Below are 21,789 nucleotides of genomic sequence, written 5' to 3'. Positions count from 1 at the left end.
TATTTACGTTGCGAGCCGCTCTACACCAACTGCCGAGCGACTGATACAGAACACTATATTTCGCCTTGAGGTTTGGTCAGGGACTACTGGTTTTACATTTTCACCAGACAAGACGAAATGTGTAGTCTTTTCTCGGCTACGGAACCCTTCTAATCCTCGGGTTTTTCTGAACAGAGAGCTTATTGCTGTCTCTACTTACGTCAGGTTTCTGGGTTTGCTTTTTGATAGCCGTCTTACCTGGGTCACACATATAAGGGAATTGAGGACAAAGTGTTCCAAACTTTTGGATATGATGCGGGTCCTTAGTAACACCAACTGGGGGGCCGATCGATCATGTATGTTGCGTTTTTACTACTCCCTTGTTCGTTCCCGTTTGGATTATGGTTGTGTCGCCTATTCTTCAGCTCGTCAAACCGTACTTAAGATGCTGGACGGTGTGCATCATTCTTTTCTTCGGCTTGCCACAGGTGCGTTTAGATCGAGCCCTATCGCAAGCTTACTTGTAGACAGTGGCGAGCCATCACTTTGGGATAGATGAGACCAGCTTTTGTTGTCTTATTTTGCCTGTCTCAGCGGACAGCCGAATCACTCAGCTTTTGACCCAGTTCATAGGAATCCTAATTTGAGCAAGTATGAGGACCGTCCACGTTGTACTGCGCCTGTGGGTGTCCGTACACGACGTCTGCTGCAGCGTATGAATGTTGGCACTCCCCCGTTCCTTCCATCATGTCCGCGCTCGAATCCTCCGTGGAGAATAAACCATGTAAATTTTACGTTTGATCTTACAACGTATGATAAACGATCAACGCCACCTATTGTTTTCCAGCAGATGTTTCAGTTTCTTCTCACCAAGTCGAACCCAAACGTGGTGGTATACACTGATGGGTCGAAACATGGCGGTAACGTTGGTTGTGCTTTTGTTTTCGATGATCAGACTTATATGTTTGGCCTACCCGGTATTACGAGTGTGTTCACTGCGGAACTACTCGCTGTGGATAGGGCTCTAAGTATCGTTGGCCCTAAATATAGGAGCATTCTTATTTGCAGTGACTCGTACAGTGCTCTCCAGGCGTTGGAAAACCTTTATTCCAGACATCCTGTCGTCGTTGGCATTTATGATAAAATCGCTGAGTTAGATAAACGAAACAGGAGGGTAGGTTTTTGCTGGATCCCTAGCCACGTTGGAATTCTAGGTAACGAGAGGGCAGATTCTGCTGCGAAAGAAGCGTGTATTCAGCCTCCTTTTACCACCCGAGTTACTACCTTTGTTTTTATCAATCATATAAAACAATCACTGCGAGCAAGGTGGCAAAGTGGCTGGACGGCTGCCGTCGATAATAAACTTCGACGGATTAAAGATTCAGTGTTGCCGTGGGGCTCCTCTTGCAGGAACTCTCGTCCTGAGGAAGTGGTCCTCTGCCGGTTACGGTTGGGGAATTCGAGGATCACACACGAATATCTAATGTCAGGAGAAGACCCATCCCTGTGCACACGATGCAACTGCCGCATGACTGTGCACCACATTCTCGTGGACTGCGTATGTTATGCGGCGTTGCGTCTTCGGTTTAATATACCCAGCAGCATTCGTGATATCTTGTGCAATGATGGCGGGATTTTGGAACGTATGTTTCTCTTTTTACATAGTACTGGGTTACTGCAAAGGATTTAATATACTCATATATGTTTTTCTGTAAAGAGAGTTTTTTAATAATTTTAACTTTTATTTTCGATTTGATTTTTTAGTTCTATGTGTTTAATTTTACTATCCGGGGAGGGGATTTTTGCACAACCCATCGGAGTTGGGTAAGTTTTTATACTTTCTTGATTCTATTATTTTAGCTTTTATATTTTATCAACTTTGTCTGTGGGTATTAGTTTTGGGTTTTATTTTGCCTTCTTGGCTTGCTTTAATAAATTTTTATTATATGGTTAATATTACGTTTACACCTTGTGTGGTTTATTATTTTGGAGTTATTTTACCCTTTTAAAAATAACTACCGGGCAGGTATGATAACGCCCAGGCGTTTTTCGCCCACAAACAAAAAAAAAATCTCGCATCACTCAAAACTGATTAGCCATAGGATGTTGAAATTTTGGATTTAGGACTGTTGTAACATCTAGTTTTGCACCTCCCCTTTTGATTGCAATCGACTGAACCAAAAGTGTCCAAAAAAGCCCAAAATCCAAAAACATTTGGATTTTGGACTTTTTCTTAACTGCAGTAATAAGCCCTCATTGAGAGATTTTCAGTGATATATCATAAGTGGTACTTATTTTCATTCGTTCCAAAGTTATAGCCAAATGAAATTTTAATTAATGAAACAAATATTTGGATCTTACAAGGGGAAAGCACATCAATTTGAATCAGACTTCATATCCTTTTTTTTGGATTTAAATATATTGATTTATTAATAATTATTAACCTCTCATTGTAAAAAGAATTTTACAATTTTAATAACAAAAACAAAAGAAAAAAAATATGGAAAAATATCAGAAGTTTTTTTGAAATAAAATTTTATGAACTTTTCATTTTAAAAAATGTGTAAATGTAGTTTAATAGGCTTACAAGGAAGTCATGTGTCACATCAGATTTTTTCCATAAATTTCAAGTGGCAATGGTTGCTTTAGTTGTTAGCTCCAGATAAATTGCAATAGCATGCAGGAAAGCAGCATTTAGTGTTGATAAACACTGAAAATAATTTGTGGGAAATAGTTTAAAAGAGTTTGTATCAGTTGTTAGCATCTTAAACTTACTTAATTCTATTCAGGTTTTAGGATCCTACTTTGCAGTATGTTCCAGATATTGTAAAACTATTAAATTTTAAAATATGTGATATACTCTATTACTTGTTAATGGTAGGTAGTACAGGTGTTTTACAAGGTGATGTTATGTTTTCATAATTGTCATACTTTAATTAGAACGCTCATTACCTGAGAGAAATCATCTATTCATCAAGAATAAGTTAGTGCTGTTAAAGTAGTATTTTTATTAATTTAAACTTTTTTATTCTTACTTTATTCTATAGAATATTCATAAAAAAACAGTAACCAGTTCCACAAAAAAATGTAATAAATCAAAAAATACTTACATTTACCCAGTCCTTATGAGTTTGCAGTTTGTCACATGAATGAGCGAGAAGCTTAACATTGCGTTTCTTAAATTCATTTTGATGTACTGCAATACGCCCAAGTTCTGTTGTACATACAGGAGTGAAATCTGCAGGATGAGAGAAAAGTACACACCAGCTGGAAGGAAAACAAAAGATATAAAATTAGTTTAATTTTTTTAAACCAATGTAATTAATTTTATTATTGCTGTTTTGTTGCATCTGTTACTTGAATTCTTGAAACTTATATCCATGACTTGAATTTATCTTAAATTGGTGTTAAATCAAACCATTATTTTTTATTCAACAACAGTTTCTTAAAATTAAACTGTTTAATGAATGTTTTTAAAGTAATTTAATATTTAAAAACCCACCACATAAATAATATTGATTCAAATCTGATTTGTGCAAATATATTTTCCTGCTAGATGTACTTATAACCATGTATTTTTATATAGTCCCAGTCACAGTTACTGTTTATATATATATATATTTAAATAAATGTTAATATTTATTATGATGACTTAAGATTCAAGTAAGGATAGTTACTTTAAATGTGGAAGCCTGTACTACTGAGAATTTTTATTTTTGGCATTTAATCAATAATGCTATGCCACAAGACACTACCAGAGTCTAGATAATATACGCACATTATATTTATATTATTCACATCACTCTATTAACTGCTTGGATTGAAATATTTCTCATCACGGTTCTTGTTTATCAGAATGTATTAGGAAATATTGAAAACAAACAAATAGTGTTGTAGAGAGCTTTGTAAGATTCTTACTTCCATTTCCAGGTAACTTGTGTAGTTTCCTGAAGTTTTCTGGGCAGTGTATTCTTATTTACCACAGTCTATACAATTCAGAAATGATTCAGCAGCTTTTATTTTGAACATAATTTGTTATATCTTGTGGTATATTATCAAAATATACTACAACAACTAGTAGATAGAATGTTTGGAAAGTTTAGTTCATAACGGATCCTATTCCTATTTTGAAAATGATTTGATATTTTAAAATTAATACCTTGAAGACCTTAAATAAATAATCAGAATTATTTTAATACAACAGATAGCCTTGCACTATGAGAAATGTGTGTTAATAGAAAAAAAATATCTTGGTAAACAGAAGAAAGTAAATATATAAAACATCTGCAAGCATATAATTTTTTTTCTGTTTCTGTCAGTACATCACATGAAAATGGACATGTTTTTAAAAACAATAAATGATAGTAGAAACAGAAAAAATTTACCATTTCATGACTTTTGTCCAAAAATAAATTGAAATTGATTCTTTTTAATAATTTCAATGTATGGAAAATTTTATTAAGTCAACAAGTATTTTATCAAGAATTATTGTTAAACATAAACAAAATTTATAACAGAAAGAATTGTTCCTAGATATTTAAGTGCCTATTACAAATTATACTACAATATCATAAACTGATAATTTTTTGCAAGTATGTGAAAATTTTTCCGTATCTTCAGTTAGGTTCAGAAATTTTTAAATTAATATCAACTGGAAAATAAGAATAACATTGAATGCTACAGGAACATAGCAGGCTTTATTTCATTCATGTTCTTGTTTTAATTATAATTATTAATGTTAAAGCTGTAGTTTTGTAATTATACATATAATTAAATATATATAATACATTTTTGTACAAAAGAGAGAACTATTATAATGACAAAACATTGGCTACACTGAGTAAGAAAAGGTTTTGTGGTAGAATTATAACTTTTTTTATTTAATCACTTTTTTATTATTCCAATAAATTTATGTCAATACCTTATTAAAAACAGAATATTAAAAACGTTTTCCAATTTATTAATATAAATTGTAATAATCAATATGATCAGTGACTTAGTAATGAAAGATTTAATTATATACTTGTATTATGAAATTAATTTTAACAATTCTGATCGGTTAATTTTATATACCATAATCACTTTCATTCAATAAAAACAAGTATTTCAGAATAATTTCTCTATAAATTAGATCTACAATGCCTTAAGGACTTTGGTTAAACCCTGTAAACATGTTGGCTTATTCTAGTTACCAAAAGAGAATATTGTTAATTGATGTGGAATAATTTTTGGGTCAATGTTTTCTATTATGAACTTTCAGTTTCATTTATAGAATTAATTATGTGTTTTTCTGTTAGATTAATGTAAAATAAAACTACAGCATTTTGCATTATATATTATTAAAAATTTTATAATTTTTATTGAAGGTTAATGATTAAATAATGTATTTATTAAAAATAATAGGTAATACAGTACTTGGGTTTTATAAAATGGTAAATAGGTCTCTTCCATATTCATTTGTTTCAATGAAGAAAATACAGAATAAAATTTTAAATTCTTCAAATTATTTGTAATTTTTATTTCATAATGCCTATTTATTTATTTTACTTACTCCAGTAATTAGAGGCTACTTTTTTTCATTATCACTACTTTTCTTTTTTTTTATTCATAATGAAAAAGGAATTTTGTAGAACATAAAAAATGTTCTTGCCTGATCAAGATTTGAATCCAGAACCTTCTAGATCAAAACAAGTACCAGAGTCCCTGTCATGGAGGTTGACATAATTTAAAATGTAAATAAATTTATATTGATCTAAAGAGAAATAATAATAATAATAATAATTTATTAAAAATAATTTAAATGGAGCTGATTTTTCATTAATTACTAGGCAAACTATTGTAAAAGTAAAATCTGAAGTAAAATTAATTAGAGAAGACTTATTATGGGCACTTATTATGGGTGAATAATGACTTTGATTCTAAAAGTAAATCTTCTCAGTTAGTAATAGTCCTAGGCTTAAATATTAGAATGCTGCCAGTTGTTTATTTTATGTAAAATGCTAATAACAATAGCAACATATCTGTTATAGCAATTAAAACTGTTCAGTTTTTCATTGGTTGGCATGATTACATGGTGTTTCTTTAGTAATTTGCTATTAATACATTATCTCAGTGTAATGTAACCAGGACATATTCTCAGTTTGTTTTTTGGTTTGCAATTTTTTCGTTATAAAGTATAAAGAACATATTTAATTCAAGACTTATTTTTTTGTTTGCGTTTCTGAATGGCTTTAGCTGTTTTCAAGTATATTTTTTTGTAATTGCTATCACTGAATTCATAATGTTATCTAACGTATGTATTAAATTATTTTTTCAATATTTACATTTGTACTTGTGTTGTATAAGCTAATAATTGTGATCAAGTGTTTTTTAATTTGTTTTTAAATCACTACTCAATGCCAGACTCTTGATTTCTCTCAAACATTTTTTTTGGTCCTCCAGACCAGATTTGGGTAGTGTTGAATATTGTGGAGAGTATTCGTGGAAGTCGAAATAAAACATAGTCATCTGGCAACTCGTGTATTCGCGTCAGCGCTAGGTACTTGTTATGTCGTTCGTCGATCGGGCTGTACTCTAACGGAGTTGGCCATCATTTATTAAGTCCGTGGGCAATAAAACCAAATCGGTCACCTTTCTCACCATGGAAGCGTCGGAATACCAATCCACGTTAGATCTGCTGGAATCCACGTGGTCTCGATTTGATTACTTCCACGAGAAGTTGCTCCGTTCAACGAGCCCAGCTATCACCAAGGACTCATATATCGAAGGACAAAGTCTATGAGAGCTGCATGCTTAATTATTTGCTCGCTCGGGCCTTGCTCATTCAAGCTAACCCACAGAAGGGTGTAAATGTCGACCTCTCAGAATCGTTTTGGCGAGATAACACCACAGCTGCTCAGTTCAACAACCAGTTGATTAGAGGCACTCGACCGCACATCGCTCTTTCTCAGTTATCAGGATGGCTCTCTTTCCGGGACCTTTTTAATTCATTAGTGGACTGCAACACGGAACTGCCCAGAGTTGTAAAGATGCAATACCGAAAGACCTGCCTCAACGGCGAGGCTGCTCAACTGATCAACTATCTACCGATCACAGATGAATCGTTTAATATCGCCTGGGGATTAGTCTCTGCTCGCTACCACAACCCACGCCTGCTCATCTCCACGCAAATCACCGATGCTCGATGCTCCACCCACGGCCATCCAGTCAGTCAGCCATTTGATTAGGTTGCTCTGTACTACCTCTGAACCACTCAACGCTCATCGCGCTCTTCAGGTTTCAGTGGATAATTGTGACCCTTTTCTTGTGATCATCATCAGTAAGAAGCTCAGCTCAGCACTCCTTGAGGCCTGGGAAGACAAAATTGGCCAATTCACGATTTTTCCGTCTGTCCGAGCTGCTCAAGTTTCTCGAAGGTCGAGCTCGTGTCATGAAGACCATAGAAGCCCGAAGAGTTGCGAAAATTGACGCTCAGCCTATTAGATCACCTAAGAACCGCTCTCGCTCTTTTTCAGCACACGTCACGCTCAACAAAAGCGGTGTCTCATGCCACCAGCGCGTCCAATCCGCCCAGCTCAGCCCAAGATGAGAATTCATCGGGTGATAAACGGTTCTCCCGGTACTTCTGCCAAGGTGATCATTACGTCGCATACTGCCGTTCTTTTCAGCATCTTTTAGCATCAGAGCGGCAGTTCGTCACACAGCATGGATTTTGCTACAGTTTTCTGCTTGACATTGTTTGCAGGCATGCCGCTCATCTGGACCATACCAGATTTGCCGGGATCATTACCACACGTTGTTGCACCCGGAATCCAGCTCAACCGTTCCTGCCATCCAGCATGCTCAGGCTCTTACACCAGCTCCAACATCCTACAACAACAGTCTACGCAGCGGCTGGTGATGGTGGATCCATCACCAGGACAATTCAACCTCGAATGAGGATTCGCCTCCCAGGAGAGGCTCACCAACTCCCTCCAGGATTCCAGCTTTAGAGTGGGAGTACTCTTGGCCACCTGTTTGGCCACACTCATCACCGCCGACGGCTAGCATCACCAGGTAAGGGTTTTACTGGACTCCGGTTCAGAACTTTCTCTAATTTCCAAATAGGTTGCAAACGCGTGAATCTTCCTCCCATGCGGTCCTCTGTATCAATTACTGGAGTTGGTGGTATCTCTTTTGGGCACTCATCTGATCTGGTGCAGCTCATTCTTCAATTTCGCTTCTCAGACGTCACTCTCAACTGCTCAGCGTTCACTCTCAACAAGGTCACTTCCTCTCTGCCCTTTTTTTTAATTTTCTCTACTCCACAATGGCCACATCTCCAAAGATTAGATCTCGCGGATCTCAGATTCCTTTGCTCTGCTTCCGTCGACATTCTTTTGGGTGCTGATGTCTGCAGTCATGTCATGGAGCAGCAGATTATCAAGGCAACGGCAGATTCTCTGGTTGCTCAGCTCACAAAGTTCGGTTGGGTAGTTCTAGGACTCGCATCTACAAAGGAGACATGCTGCTCCGTCTCTGCTCATGCAGCCTTTGATAATTCTCAGCTCACAAACTTCCTCACTCGGTTTTGGAGGCAGCAAGAGGTTCCTGATGCGCCCGACAGTGGCCTTTCTCCAGACGAAGCGGCTTGTGAACATCATTTTCAGCGGTCGTTCACCCGTGATTTCTGAGGGTGATATAGCGTGCGGTTCCCGATCAGAAAATCAGGCTCAGCTCTCGGTAACGCTCGCTCCATCGCTCACAGGTTAGGCTCTATCAGCTTCAGCGTCGGCCTGATAGTGATCCAGAATATGCTCGTCTCTACAAAGAATTCCTTGAGGAATGTGAACGCCTGGGCCATATGAGAAGACTTTCAATCGATCCATCGGTCCAGACGGATCGTATTATCTTCCACACCATGGGGTCCTCAAGGAGCATAGCTCTACCACTAAACTGAGAGTGGTGTTCAACCGTCCAGTGCCACTTCAAACGGTCTTACATTCAATGAAATCCTTTATGCAGGGGCAAAACTTCAAACAGACATTTTCGACGTTCTCTTGTGGGCTCGACGACATCAATTCATTTTCATGACCGACGTTAATAAGATATTCCGGAAGATTCAGGATTACCCCTACGATTGGTCTCCCCAACAGATTCTATGGCGCGATTCTAAAGGTCATCGCTTGACGTTTCAGCTCATCACGATCACTTATGGAACTCGTTCGGCTCCATTCCTTGCCTGTAGAATGTCCCTTCAACTCGTCAAGGACGAGGGTATCGGTTTCCTCATGGTTTTCTCGTCTCTGGTCGATACGAAGACGACATCTTTAGGGGAGCAGACTCCGAAGGAAAACTCATTAGCGTTGCTCAACAGGTGACAAAGCCACTCCGCTCGTCAAGTGGCAAAATAATTCATCAGCTTTCCTTAAGAAGAAGTCCTCGTCGCATTCGAAAGATCAGTCGGCCATCCTCTTTAACCAGTCCACTTCGAAAATTTTGGGCTTGATCTGGAGCTCCGCCGGCGACCACTTCAAATTCCATTCTTCCCCTCAGGAACACCCACAGTTCAGTAAGCGTAATATCTTTGGCCCCGCTCAAACGGCTCACTATTCTTCAGCTCGGTTGGAACTCTCGGCTGCCATTCTCCTCAGCCGATTCGTTCAGCATGTTACCGGTCAACTCAAGAAGGCTGACAAGCTAGTGTTTCTATGGACCGACTCCTCTGTAACTCTCGCCTGGATCAGCTCTCCTCCTTCTCGATCGAAGTATTTCGCCCGAAATCTAGTCGTTCTCATTCACTCCCACTGCTCAATGGCGTCTCATACCCGGGAAGGAAAACCCCGCACACTGAGCATCAGTTGGACTGTCAGCAGCTCAACTCACTCCTTTTACTCTTTGGTGGTCCGGCCCTCTTTGGCTCACTCGAAACTCGTCTCATTGGCCTATGTTCGAAGTCACTCTTGATCCAACTACACTCCTCGGGGAGGTTTCAGGGATCTCCCTAGTATATTCTTCGTCGCCGCAAGAATGGGACTTACTAATTTCATCGATCTATCGACTCTTGCGTATCACGGCTATCTGTCAAAACGCTCTCGTCCAGTTCCGGGGCCTTCCCGGCTCCTCTCAGCTCCCGCCGATAATTCCGGTTGTCTTACTCACAGATGAGCTGTTTCCTCCTTTGAAATGGCCGCTTGCTCATGTTCTTGCTCTCCCTGGAAAGGATGGGCTCAATCGAGTGGTTACACTAAAAATTGTTACTTCTACTCTTACAAGACCTATCTCTAAGCTTGCTCTTCTGCCCGTTAGCCCCCAACCCTGACAAGTCTATGTTGCAGACTAAACATTGATAACAATTTTGTTGCTGATTACTGTTTGAGAGAAATTGAGAGTCTGACCTTGGGTAGTGATTTGAAAACATATTAAAAAACACTTGAACACAGTTTTCAGTTTATGTAACACCAGTACAATGTAAACATAGAAAAAATAATTTAATATATACGTTAGATAACATTATAAATTCAATGATAGCAATTACAAAAAAAATACTTAAAGTCATTTAGAAAGACAAAAAAATAAGTCTTGAATTAAATATGTTCTTTATATTTTATAATGAAATAATTATAAACCAAAAAACAAACTGAGAATATGTTCTGGTTGCACTCCACTGAGAAAATGTATTAATAGCAAATTACTAAAGAAACACCATTTAATCATGCCAACTGAACAATAAACAGCCCAATTCAGTTTTTACATCTGCGAAAATGGGTAGTGTGAGGGAATCCACCGATACTAATCATTTAGGATCAATATTGTGTCTTCGACCTTGATGAAAAACTGAACAAAAACATAATATTGAATTAAATATTATATCTCTCGATTTGATCCGATTGGAATAAGGGGTAAATTAAATAGGTGATTCTACTACTTAAGAAAATTCACGAGGAATTGTTACAGTGTTTGTCTGGAAGTGATAGACTTAAAATATGGTTTAACTTTAGTTGTAAAAAAACCTAATGTTTTTTGCTATATTTTGTACTGATTTGATGCTATATTCTATTGTTATCTGTCCTGTGATAATTTTTTATATCAACATAATAACTACATATTATATCTTCAGATATCTGTATTATAAATGTCAATCTATATCTTCCCCATTGCTTTACTCTCTACACATATATTTTTTACCACAATTTCTGTTTATATAAAAATTCTGTAATGTCATCTCAGACTTTTTACTTTAATTTTTATGGAAATTGGATGTACATCTTTATATTCTAAAATATGAGTTAGTCAATTTTTTGTAACTAACCAAAAAAACAGCATAGATTAAACATATTATATAGTACGATTATTTTGTTGTGCACAATACACTATAGTATTGTATGTTGTGTATATTATATACAATAGTGTATACTATACACTATAGTTTCACTATGGACTATAATACAGATGCATTCACATTTGATTTGATTTATGGAATATAGTTTTGCAAAATTAGTAATGTCTTACAGCAAGTGTTGGAAATGTTCACCATTTTCCTGAAGCCAGAGTTAAACCCTTCACATCATATTTTTTTCGCCCTTCGTATGACTTCAGGGCTAATGAAATTCATCTCTTTCTTGTTACTCAAAATTAGTGCGATCAAGACAAATGATGTGCGCGATAAAATGATCTCGCTGTATTTCTAGTTTCTAGTAAATAATTTTGTCAAGTTTCAATCATCTGCATCATCATATGTAAAGGAATCTGTCAAATCTATTGTAAACAAAAGTTGACCAGAATACAGTTTCCTATACCTTTGCAGTTTAGAAGTGTTGATGTTAGTGACTGGAAGTATGCAACAGAGGGGATGATCAGAGTATACTAAAAAATAAAAAAAATATATATAATATTCTTTTCCAACTATCAACAACATTACTATTCTAACTGGCTACATTCCCTTTCTACTTGTACTGGATTTTCTCTAGTAAATAGGATAAACAATAATTGGAGCAAATGCCAAAGTTTAACCAGATAAATTTTAGGTTTTAGTCTTCCACTGAAATTTTTTCCAAGGATTTCTATTACCAGGCAAGATTGAACAGGAATTTTAATAAAATAATCCTTACATCCTACCAGACACAATTTAATAGAAGGTATTAAGGATCATTTATCAGTTAATTAATTACTCAAAATGTTAATTAACTTCAGAGATGGCATGGAAATTTATCAATTTACATAGGCAAAACCACTGACCTCTTGCAGTCTTAATATTTGTATTCTGTTCAGGCAAATTAAATAGATGAGTAATTATTAAAAAAAAAAAAAAAATAAAGAAAGATTTCCTGTCTGTTGGTTCAATAAGAATAATAATTTTATTGTGAATTTTAGGTATTTTCTAATTAGATTATGAAATACAGGTTCAATACTATTACAATAGTAAAATTTACAATTAAGCAATAGATAGATATGATGCATCAGAGAAAGAACGATTAAATTAAAAACTTTGAAGATTATTTCCTGAATGTAATGTAGCCAATAAATATATGTTCATAACCTTTATCACTCAGTTATCTGTAGTGAAGTAAATAATTATTTATCAATTATGTTGGAAAATCATTATCGCATGCAATAGTTTGCGTGTAGTCAATTAAAATATTGGTCTTTGCCAGAATTTGAGCACAGTTCTGTAAAATTACTTTATGCATTAAGAAATATTTTAAAAAATTATACTGTACACTAGAAAAAAAAATATATATATATATACATACAGTGAGATCATTTTTTTGTGCACATCAAGATACTACTACTATACTCAGTTATTCCACTATTGACCCTGTAATATAGAGTTATTCACATTTGATTTGATTCATGGAATGTAGTTACGCACAACTGTTAATGTCTTACAACAAATGTTGATAGTGTCCACCTTTTCCTGAACGCAGGTCCAGATCCTTTGTAACATAGTTTTTGAAATTAATTCCATTAGCCCTGATGTCCTACGAAGGGTGCAAAAAGTAAGATGCAAAGGGTTCACACCTGCCTTCAGAAAAATGGTGGACATTTCCAATTCTTGCTGTAAGACATTAACAGTTGTGCATAACAACATTGCATTAATCAAATCAATTGTGAGTATCGCTGTATTTAATTCATAATGGAATTAAAATGTATAGTATCATAATGTGCACTTGTTTTATTGAATTAAAATGATGTCACTATATAATTTTTTATCCAAAGCTGACCCAGATCTGACAAACGAATGATTACAAATGAAGACTACCTTGAAGGTGTCCTTTGTAATGAAGTTACAGTAGTAATTAAATTATTGAACAACATAAATCAAAGTTTATTTTTACTCATTTTTCTTGTGAGATCCAATCTTAAAGAAAGAAGAAATTTATTCTTTACGAGTCACTCAAAAAGCAAACTGCTGTTTGCTTATTTCACGCTCTCCTGATTACGAAATATTAAGATTTACAATTTCTACGAAACTATACTTCTAAATCAATCGAGAAATAGTATACTTGTAAACAACTTCTTTTAAATGTACTTAAAGATTTGTAAAAATATAATTTTAATAATAATATTATGATTATTATTGAAACTGTATAAGAAGATAAAGATTGAAAAAATGACGCAGATCTGTTTGGAAGTTACTCTAAAATGTTACCTTAAATTTCATTTTTGTGTAGGCTGTCGATCGGCCGGCAGATTAAGGCAAAGAATCTCTTACTTGGTATTTGAGTGAGTTTGATTATATAATATATTCGTTCAATTCAAATGTATAATAACGCAATATCGCCCACAGCTTTGTATATGTAACCGATAGAAAATATATTTTGAACTCTACACTAGGTAAACAATATATTAGATTTACTTGTCGGAACGAAGAAAACAAATTGTAGTATACACAAAATTAAAATCAGGATAAGAATTAAAATACAATTACTTAAAATATCAAATATTCTCAGCTTCAAATCCTAATAAAGCTTTTATTCATATTTGAATACTAGGTTGTGGATACCGGTGTTCTTTGGTGGTTGGGTTTCAATACACCACACGCCTCAAGAATGGTCAGCCTGAATTTGTGCAAGATTAGACTTTTACCGGTACAGTTACATTTCACTAAGTCGCTAATGACTTTTTTGATGCGACTATAAATAAAAATAATTTTAAAAAATTTGTTTAGAATATTATTTAACTGAGTCATAATAACATTCTTTATATAAAAAATAAAATGTGTAAGTTTGTACGATTGGGCTCGTTAGCATTTTGAATCTTATAACTGTTATTGGTGAGTTAATACAGCCGTGCAAATGGTACTGCTAACAATAATAAATCCTTTTCTAGTCTTAGTAAGGACCCACCGGGTTGGTCTAGTGGTGAACGCGTCTTCCCAAATCAGCTGATTTGGAAGTGAGAGTTTCAATGTTCAAATCCTAGTAAATTCAGTACCTTTTACACGAATTTGAATACTAGATCGTGGATACCTGTGTTCTTTGGTGGTTGGGTTTCAATTAGCCACACATCTCAGGAATGGTCGAACTGAGAATGTACAAGACTACACTTACACATATCATCGTCATTCATCCTCTGAGATATTATCTGAACGGTAATTACAGGAGGCTAAACAGGAAAAATTTAACAAGGAAAGTAAGGAATGAAGTAGTTTACCATTATTTTTTCACTGAACCGAATATACTGATGTATACAGTACGCCAGACGCTCCGAAATACAAATAATTTTCAGCCCTATAAGTGACAATTTAAAGTTATACATCACAATGTCACACACACACACTGGTGGTAAAATTAACATCGTTACTCTAAGGGAAAGAATTTGTAAATAATGCTACTTGCATCTTCATGTTTTTTTTTCGTTGATGATTAATTCACTACGTAAGCTCGATGTTTTTTGGTTGACAAATGTAGAATGGAAAAATTTTGTAGTATAAAAAATAACATGCCTCACGAAGCCGGGATTTAAACCCAGGATGAAAGACTAAGCGATAACTTCCGATTTAATTAAATTCTTTGAAGTTTAGAAACGCATCTAACTCGGCCGCTGTGTATTTCGAATTGTAATTCTTCCCGATTGAAAGAAAATGTGTATGTAAAGTTTTTGATGTTGAAAATAAACTTAGGAAAAAATTATTAACTTGAATTCAATATACATTTATTTTAAAAACAACACACAAACTTGTTTATTTGGAATTATATCGATAAATAATCAAAATATCAATTAAAAAGTGTTACATAATATGGGGATGTTAGATAATCTATTAATATATTTACTTTTGAGAAAAGTCCTATTATTTTAATTTCCATATAATAATTCTAAAGCGAGATTGGGTGTGCCTTACAATTTATCATAGAATATTAATCGGAGAACAGAGTATAATAAATACGAGGAAGTTACCGCAGTTACGATAATAATAATGACTAAATCAAAATAAATTTATAAACCGTATAATACTTACGAATCTCCTAACCAGTCGTAGAACTGGATGGGACCTTGTGTTGTATTTGCGGTAAAATTTGGAATTGTTGCACCCAGCCGCATGTTTGTTTACCGATTACTAGTCTTTGACGCACCACGAAACAATTGTAACACAAGCTGTAGTTATAGTCTGAATGAACTAACTGCTTAATATTTATATCAAACTTGTCTAGTTGACGAGTGGATTGTGGAGGGGGATCTTGTAACGCAGTCAGGCACGAACCAGTTTGTGTTTTAGGAAAACAAAAGAAGAGTTAATATTTGTAATCTAATCTTTTCGTGTTTAATACGTTTGTTATGAAATACTACAAGTCATTTTTGTTAAATATAATTGTTTTATTATAAAGTTATTCTAAGAATCTATCGTTGTTATTAATAATCTAATTACTTTTTCTAATTAAATTAATCAAAAAAGTCATTGTTATTAATTAAGATATTTTCTGAAAATTTTTATATTTATGATCAGATTTTATAACGGATATTTTAGGAATATTTCTATATTTGTTTATCTTTCATAAAATACGAGTAAGTGGGTTCTCAATTCGATCCGTATGAATATTTTATGTTTACTCTTTACCAAATGATATACCGATAAGTATTGTTTATTTTTTTGTTATTTTATGGAAGAATTTCATTTGGTGGTTCCGTTGTAAGATTTTTTTCAGATAAATTAACAAGAAGGAAATTATTTAAACGAAAAATTACGTTGACTGCAAAGATGATTTGAAATTTTTTTTCGATATGGTGTTTTCGATCTTAAGTTGGAAAACATAAGATAAAAAAAGACATAGATATTTAGCTCTCTTGAGAGCTTTAGCTCACGTTCCATAGTAGTCTCTTTACGTTGTTTCTATGTATCCCTTTTCTATATTTACGATCCTCTCCTTCTCATTACTTATGGCAGCTTTTTCATACCAGCAATGATATTTTAGATGAAGGTTTCTTATAAATAAAAATTAAACCAGTTAAAAAAAAAAACAACACGCTAAAAAGTAATTTTTTTCAATTCATTAAATTTCAATTTTTTTCAAATTTACACCAAATAAAAGGTTAATAAATTGGTTAAATTGTCAATAATTATTTTCCACTTGATGCATTTATACATGTTTTTTTAATTTAAAAGAGGAAGTTACTAATTTATGAAAATGTGAACCTAGGGAATGAATAGTATTATACGAGTATATTATTGATATCACAATAAACTAACAGTTATTATGACTTAAATACTATATTACGATATATTACACCAGTATGTTTAATATAATTAGTAACTGAACTGTTTTAACATTATATATATGTATATATCTAGCGGACCCGACAGACGTTGTCCTGACGTGGCATTGTTCTGTAATAAATGCACAACACATAAATATAAGTAATTTATTTAAGTTAAAATTAGCAGGAATGTGGACGAAATTTCATTAATATGACTATTAGTATGACTATTATCAGTTTGTGATTGTTGTATTATTGTAATGAGTTTATTGATTAATTATGTAAGGTATGGTTAATATTTATTTTCACTAAATATTGAGATGTCTGATGAAAATTGAATTAAAAAAATCGAAATGTCGTAAAATTAATAATTAGTTAATTAATAAATTTTCATCCATATTACTGCTAATTTTCACTTATCATTCTAAAAAACTACCTCCTACATTTTTTTTTAATTTAATAATTTTGAAGTTTCATAACCATGTGATAGCTTAATTAATCAATTAAAAAAAAAATTAAAGCACTGTAAAAAAAAGCAATGTAGTTAAAATTTTAGTAGAAATTTTTATCATTTTTCTCATTCTTTATTTTAACATTTATTTTACCAAATTTTAGATAATTGTAAATTAAAAACAATTTTAGAAAATTTTTTATAAAATTAATCAGCTACAAAAATTATAACTTCAATTTTTTAAATATACTTTAAACTATAATTATTATAAGTAACTTATATTTTAATTTTATAAAAGTTATAATTTATTTACAAACTTACATTTTTATTTTCAAAGAGCCGTTCAATACTTCATAAGTTGCACAGAATCAAATGAGAACTGACAATTTAAATTTGTAGGTTAAGTTGATTGTTATTGAATGCACGTGTATACATCATTAAAATTCATGTAAAATACTCACCTCAATACTGCACCTTACAAATTTGCACAATATATATATTTTAATTACACTTTTAAAAGTTATTTAAATAAATAATAATATAACATAATATTCTCAATAAGCGCGCAATTCTAGCAGACACGGCAATGCTTCGCTATTGCTAGATTTGAGTATACATACAGATTAAATGAACACAATTGAAATTTTCATAAAACCTTAAAAAACTGAAAATTAGGAACTTCACAAAATTTAACCTTTTACTTGAAAAAAGTCAGAATGTAAATAAATCCAAATGGCAAAACAACAGCACTACCTATCGGATTTAATTCACACCACTCTAATCACAGTATTCGGTAGAAAATAATTTTTTAACAAAAACGGATTGTGGCTGCAAAATCATTACAATTAATACTGAACATTAAGAAACTTACAAAACATTACCGAACTTCATAAAATTTAACCTATCACTTTATAAAAGTCAGAATGAAAATAAATCCAATTATCACTACCTATCGGATTTAATTCAAACTACTCTCTAAACACCGTAGTCCGTTAAAAATACGAATTTTAATGTAATAACAACACTATGATACGACGCAAGTAACTGATATGCGAAAAAGCAACAAAATAAAAAAAATTCCTAGAATCCGATCGCAGCACCAACTACCGGGTCTGACTGATATGCCAAAAATTAAAAAAAAAAAAAATCTAAAACGCGATCGCAGCGCTGCCTACCGGATTCAATTGTGAACCTTAACCATCCCAAGACCAACAACACATAAATAAATAAATCAATTAAAAAAAAACATTACCTATCGGATCAAATTGTGAATCTAAACCATTCTCGAATCCCCTTGAACACACACAAAACATTTCATCAAAATCGGTCCAGCCGTTTAGGAGGAGTTCAGTGACATACACACGCACACAAAAAAAATATATATAAATATATATAATTAACTATTTAACATGAACACCTGATACATTACAATTTTCAACTCTGGTTCACTTGTTTACACAACTAAAACTATGGATTCCAATATATTAAAAAATGCCATTAAAATACAAAAAAATATTAAAAATTACAAGGATGAATATAACACACACACGCGCACTTATTTATGTTATTCCATGTTTTTTTGGAATGGCAAATTATACCATTTTGGTATGGTACCGTGGAATACAAAAATGGTATTCCAATTTACGTTTCAAGAATGGATCAACTTGAATTTGTGCAATGGGACAAGACTTTTACATTACGCGAACTATTTTCACATTAGGAATCGGTTATAATGCCTTTATTTTTGATCGCACTTTTCAGAAATGAAAATTATTCAAAAATTTTCCTTTATGCTAATGCACTGCTTATTATATAAAAACAAAAAGCGGACAACACAGTTGTAGGAATTTCTCGTCACGCGGGCTAAAGCCGCTTTCCGGGAATGTCGTGCAACTGGGGTTGTTTCTGATGCACGGCTTACATACACATACACACACAGCTTAATTAAAAATATTTTTCATTTTATATAAATATAATATTTTTTCGTTTATTTAATTCAATGATTCTAACGAAAGGGCGTGCACGTACTATAATACCATATTTAATTCGCGTGGGTGTAGCGGTAGTAACGGTGACTGTCGGCACTAATTAAACTAATGTAATACAACTGACATAAAACAAATTTCGCTTTTGCGGTCGGAAGACAGGTAAAACCGCAAGGATTAGTGCACCAGGTATCGTCTCTACCGGGCGAGACCTAGCCAGGCAAATTATTTTTCTACACTTAAAATATTATTCGTTTATTTAATTCCATCGCTCACACAACATAGCGGACGACTACAAAAGTTGTAAGTCAGTGCTACACCAGCGCTCCTTGTGGTGATTAGGGGTACTGTTGACGCAATATGCTCACTTAGCCACTAGTTTAGAGCATTTTTTGGGGTGCGGTTGGGAGTTTACAAAATATTTTTTTCCAAATATTGTTATTTTTTAATTATTAACAAATGTGCCTAAGAAAAATATGACCTTAATAAGGCGAAATCTCAAGATACTGAGGGTCACCTTGCTCTACAACCTCACCCCTGTGACCTTTTAGATTAAAAATTTAATGGTATCAATGCCTCATATAAAGAAGTAATCTGACCAAGTCTGGTCAAAATCGGTCCAGTAGTTCCAGTAGACGGGAAAGTAAAAATAAATAAAAAAATCTGATGTGGACAACATATGACTTCCTTATACATCTATTAAATTACATTTTCACATTTTTTTTTTAAAATGAAAAGTACGTAAAATTTTATTTCATTAAAACTTCTGATTTTTTTTTGTTATTATTGAATTATTATTTATTGCAGAAATTTTTTTACAATGAGAGGTTAATAATTATTAATAAATTAATATATTTAAATTAAAGAAAAAGTTAAAAAAAAAGGAGATGAAGCCCAATTCAAACCGATATGCCTTTGTAAGATTAAAATATTTCACTAATTAAAATTTTATATGGCTATAACTGTGGAACCAATGAAAATAAGTACCACTTACGATATATCGTTGAAAAGCTCTCAATGAGGACTTATTAGTGCAGTTAAGAAATGGTGCAAAATCCAAATTATTTTGAATTTTGGGCTTTTTTGAACACTTCTGGTTCAGTCGATTGCAATCGAAAGGGGAGGTGCACAACTAGATGTTACAACAGTTCTAAATCCAAAATTTCATTATCCTACGGCTAATTGTTTTTGAGTTACTAGAGATACATACAAACGTACATACATATATACGTACGTACAGATGTCACCTCGAAATTAGTAAAAATGGATTCAAGGAAGGTCAAAATGGATATTTTGATCATCCATTTATCCTCATTCATTTATGATCACAATACTTCCTTTACTTCGTACAAGGAAGTAATCAACGATATTGCTTAATTTTATTCTTATAGTTTTGTCTTGTTTATTGTAATTAGTTCCACAATTATATTGATGTTCAGAAAGTTTTAAACAGAAAGATATCATCTTAATTACTTCTCTTTTTCTCAGACGGCTATAATGATTTTTTATTTTATCTGAAAAATCATTACTATGAAAAAAGAAGAAGATTATCATTTCGATTTTCATAAATACGTATATATATTTTATTTTCAAGCCTTATACTTCAGTATTCATTTTGATGTATTTTTTGGAGGAAGTTTTAAGAGATGTTCTTTTACTAAATTTCTTCCACATAACTAAAATGAATATGGTGCTTAGATTCGGGCTAGTGCATTAAAATGCGGCAGATACGAGGGAGTGCTAGACTCACTGTATCGGAAGTGTTGCCCGCGGATATCGTCCGTCTGTCGGACGATATCTGGCGAGACAGTAGAGGTATTGGTGGGAGGTAATGCCGGTTGATCTACTGATAGTCTTCAGAGTAAACGTGGGAAACTAGGAGGTTGCCACTGCAGGAGAAAAATGAACAACTTCAAGCCTATACCAGGGAACTGATGTGCGTATGGCAGGAACGGTGGGATACAGGCCAGAAGGGTCGGTGGACGCGCCGACTGATTGAGGATATTCGAGTGGAATGTCGAGTGGACATTCCACTCGAGTCTTTAAAATATAATAGCTAAAATAACAGAAAAAGGAAACTATATAAAATTTAACTAATTCCGATAATGAGTGCAAAAGGCTCCCTACTCGGATAATAAAATTAAAGACATAGAACCAAAAAAATCAAAATTGAAAGTAAGAGAAAAAGTTATTATAAACTCTTCTAGCATAAAAAAATATACATGGCAATATTACATTTTTTGCAGTAAACTAGTACTACACTCGAATGGTGTGCGAGGAAACATGGCCAAATTGATTTCTTTCTCACGCAGTTTCTGGAGGGACATGGGAGTTGCAGGACGTATCTTTATAGGTTTTCCCTCGACCATTCGGACCGTTGTTTGGTCTGTGATGACGAGGAAGAAACGGCGCACCATGTTTTCTTTTCTTGTGTGCGATTTGAGACTGCTCGACGGCGTATATTGGATGTACTTGACCATGAGGATATGTTCACATCAGAGGTACTCCAGGACATCATCCTGATGGGAGAACAGCAGTGGACGGCAATTGAAAATTTCAATAAGTTCATAATGAAAGATCTAAGAGCTGCAGAAGAAGCTCGAAGGAGACGTCAGAGGGTGCCGGGGCGGATAGGCCGGCGGCCGATCGCCTCGGAGGCCTCCTGAGCGTCTGGGGGTCGCCTTGGTGCGGTGAAACCGG

At 33.9% G+C, this 21,789-nt stretch overlaps 1 protein-coding gene across 1 annotated transcript in view; it reads right to left on the bottom strand.

Annotated features, from left to right (window-relative positions):
* Positions 1-15,596, bottom strand: part of LOC142318915 (peroxiredoxin-6-like) — a 31,329-nt gene extending 15,733 nt beyond the window's left edge. Inside the window, exons 1-2 of the mRNA XM_075355581.1 lie at positions 15,419-15,596; positions 3,090-3,246 (exon numbers count right to left, since the gene is read on the bottom strand). Coding sequence (XP_075211696.1) covers positions 3,090-3,246; positions 15,419-15,501 — 240 coding nt within the window. The 5' untranslated portion in view covers positions 15,502-15,596. The remainder of the gene's footprint in view (positions 1-3,089; positions 3,247-15,418) is intronic.
* Positions 15,597-21,789: the final 6,193 nt, after the last annotated feature.

This window comes from Lycorma delicatula, chromosome 2 (genome assembly GCF_047948215.1).
Source record: "Lycorma delicatula isolate Av1 chromosome 2, ASM4794821v1, whole genome shotgun sequence".
NCBI classification, from domain to species: Eukaryota; Metazoa; Arthropoda; class Insecta; order Hemiptera; family Fulgoridae; genus Lycorma; species Lycorma delicatula.
The sequence above is the reverse complement of the archived record's forward strand: the minus strand, read 5'-3'. Positions and strand labels throughout refer to the sequence as shown.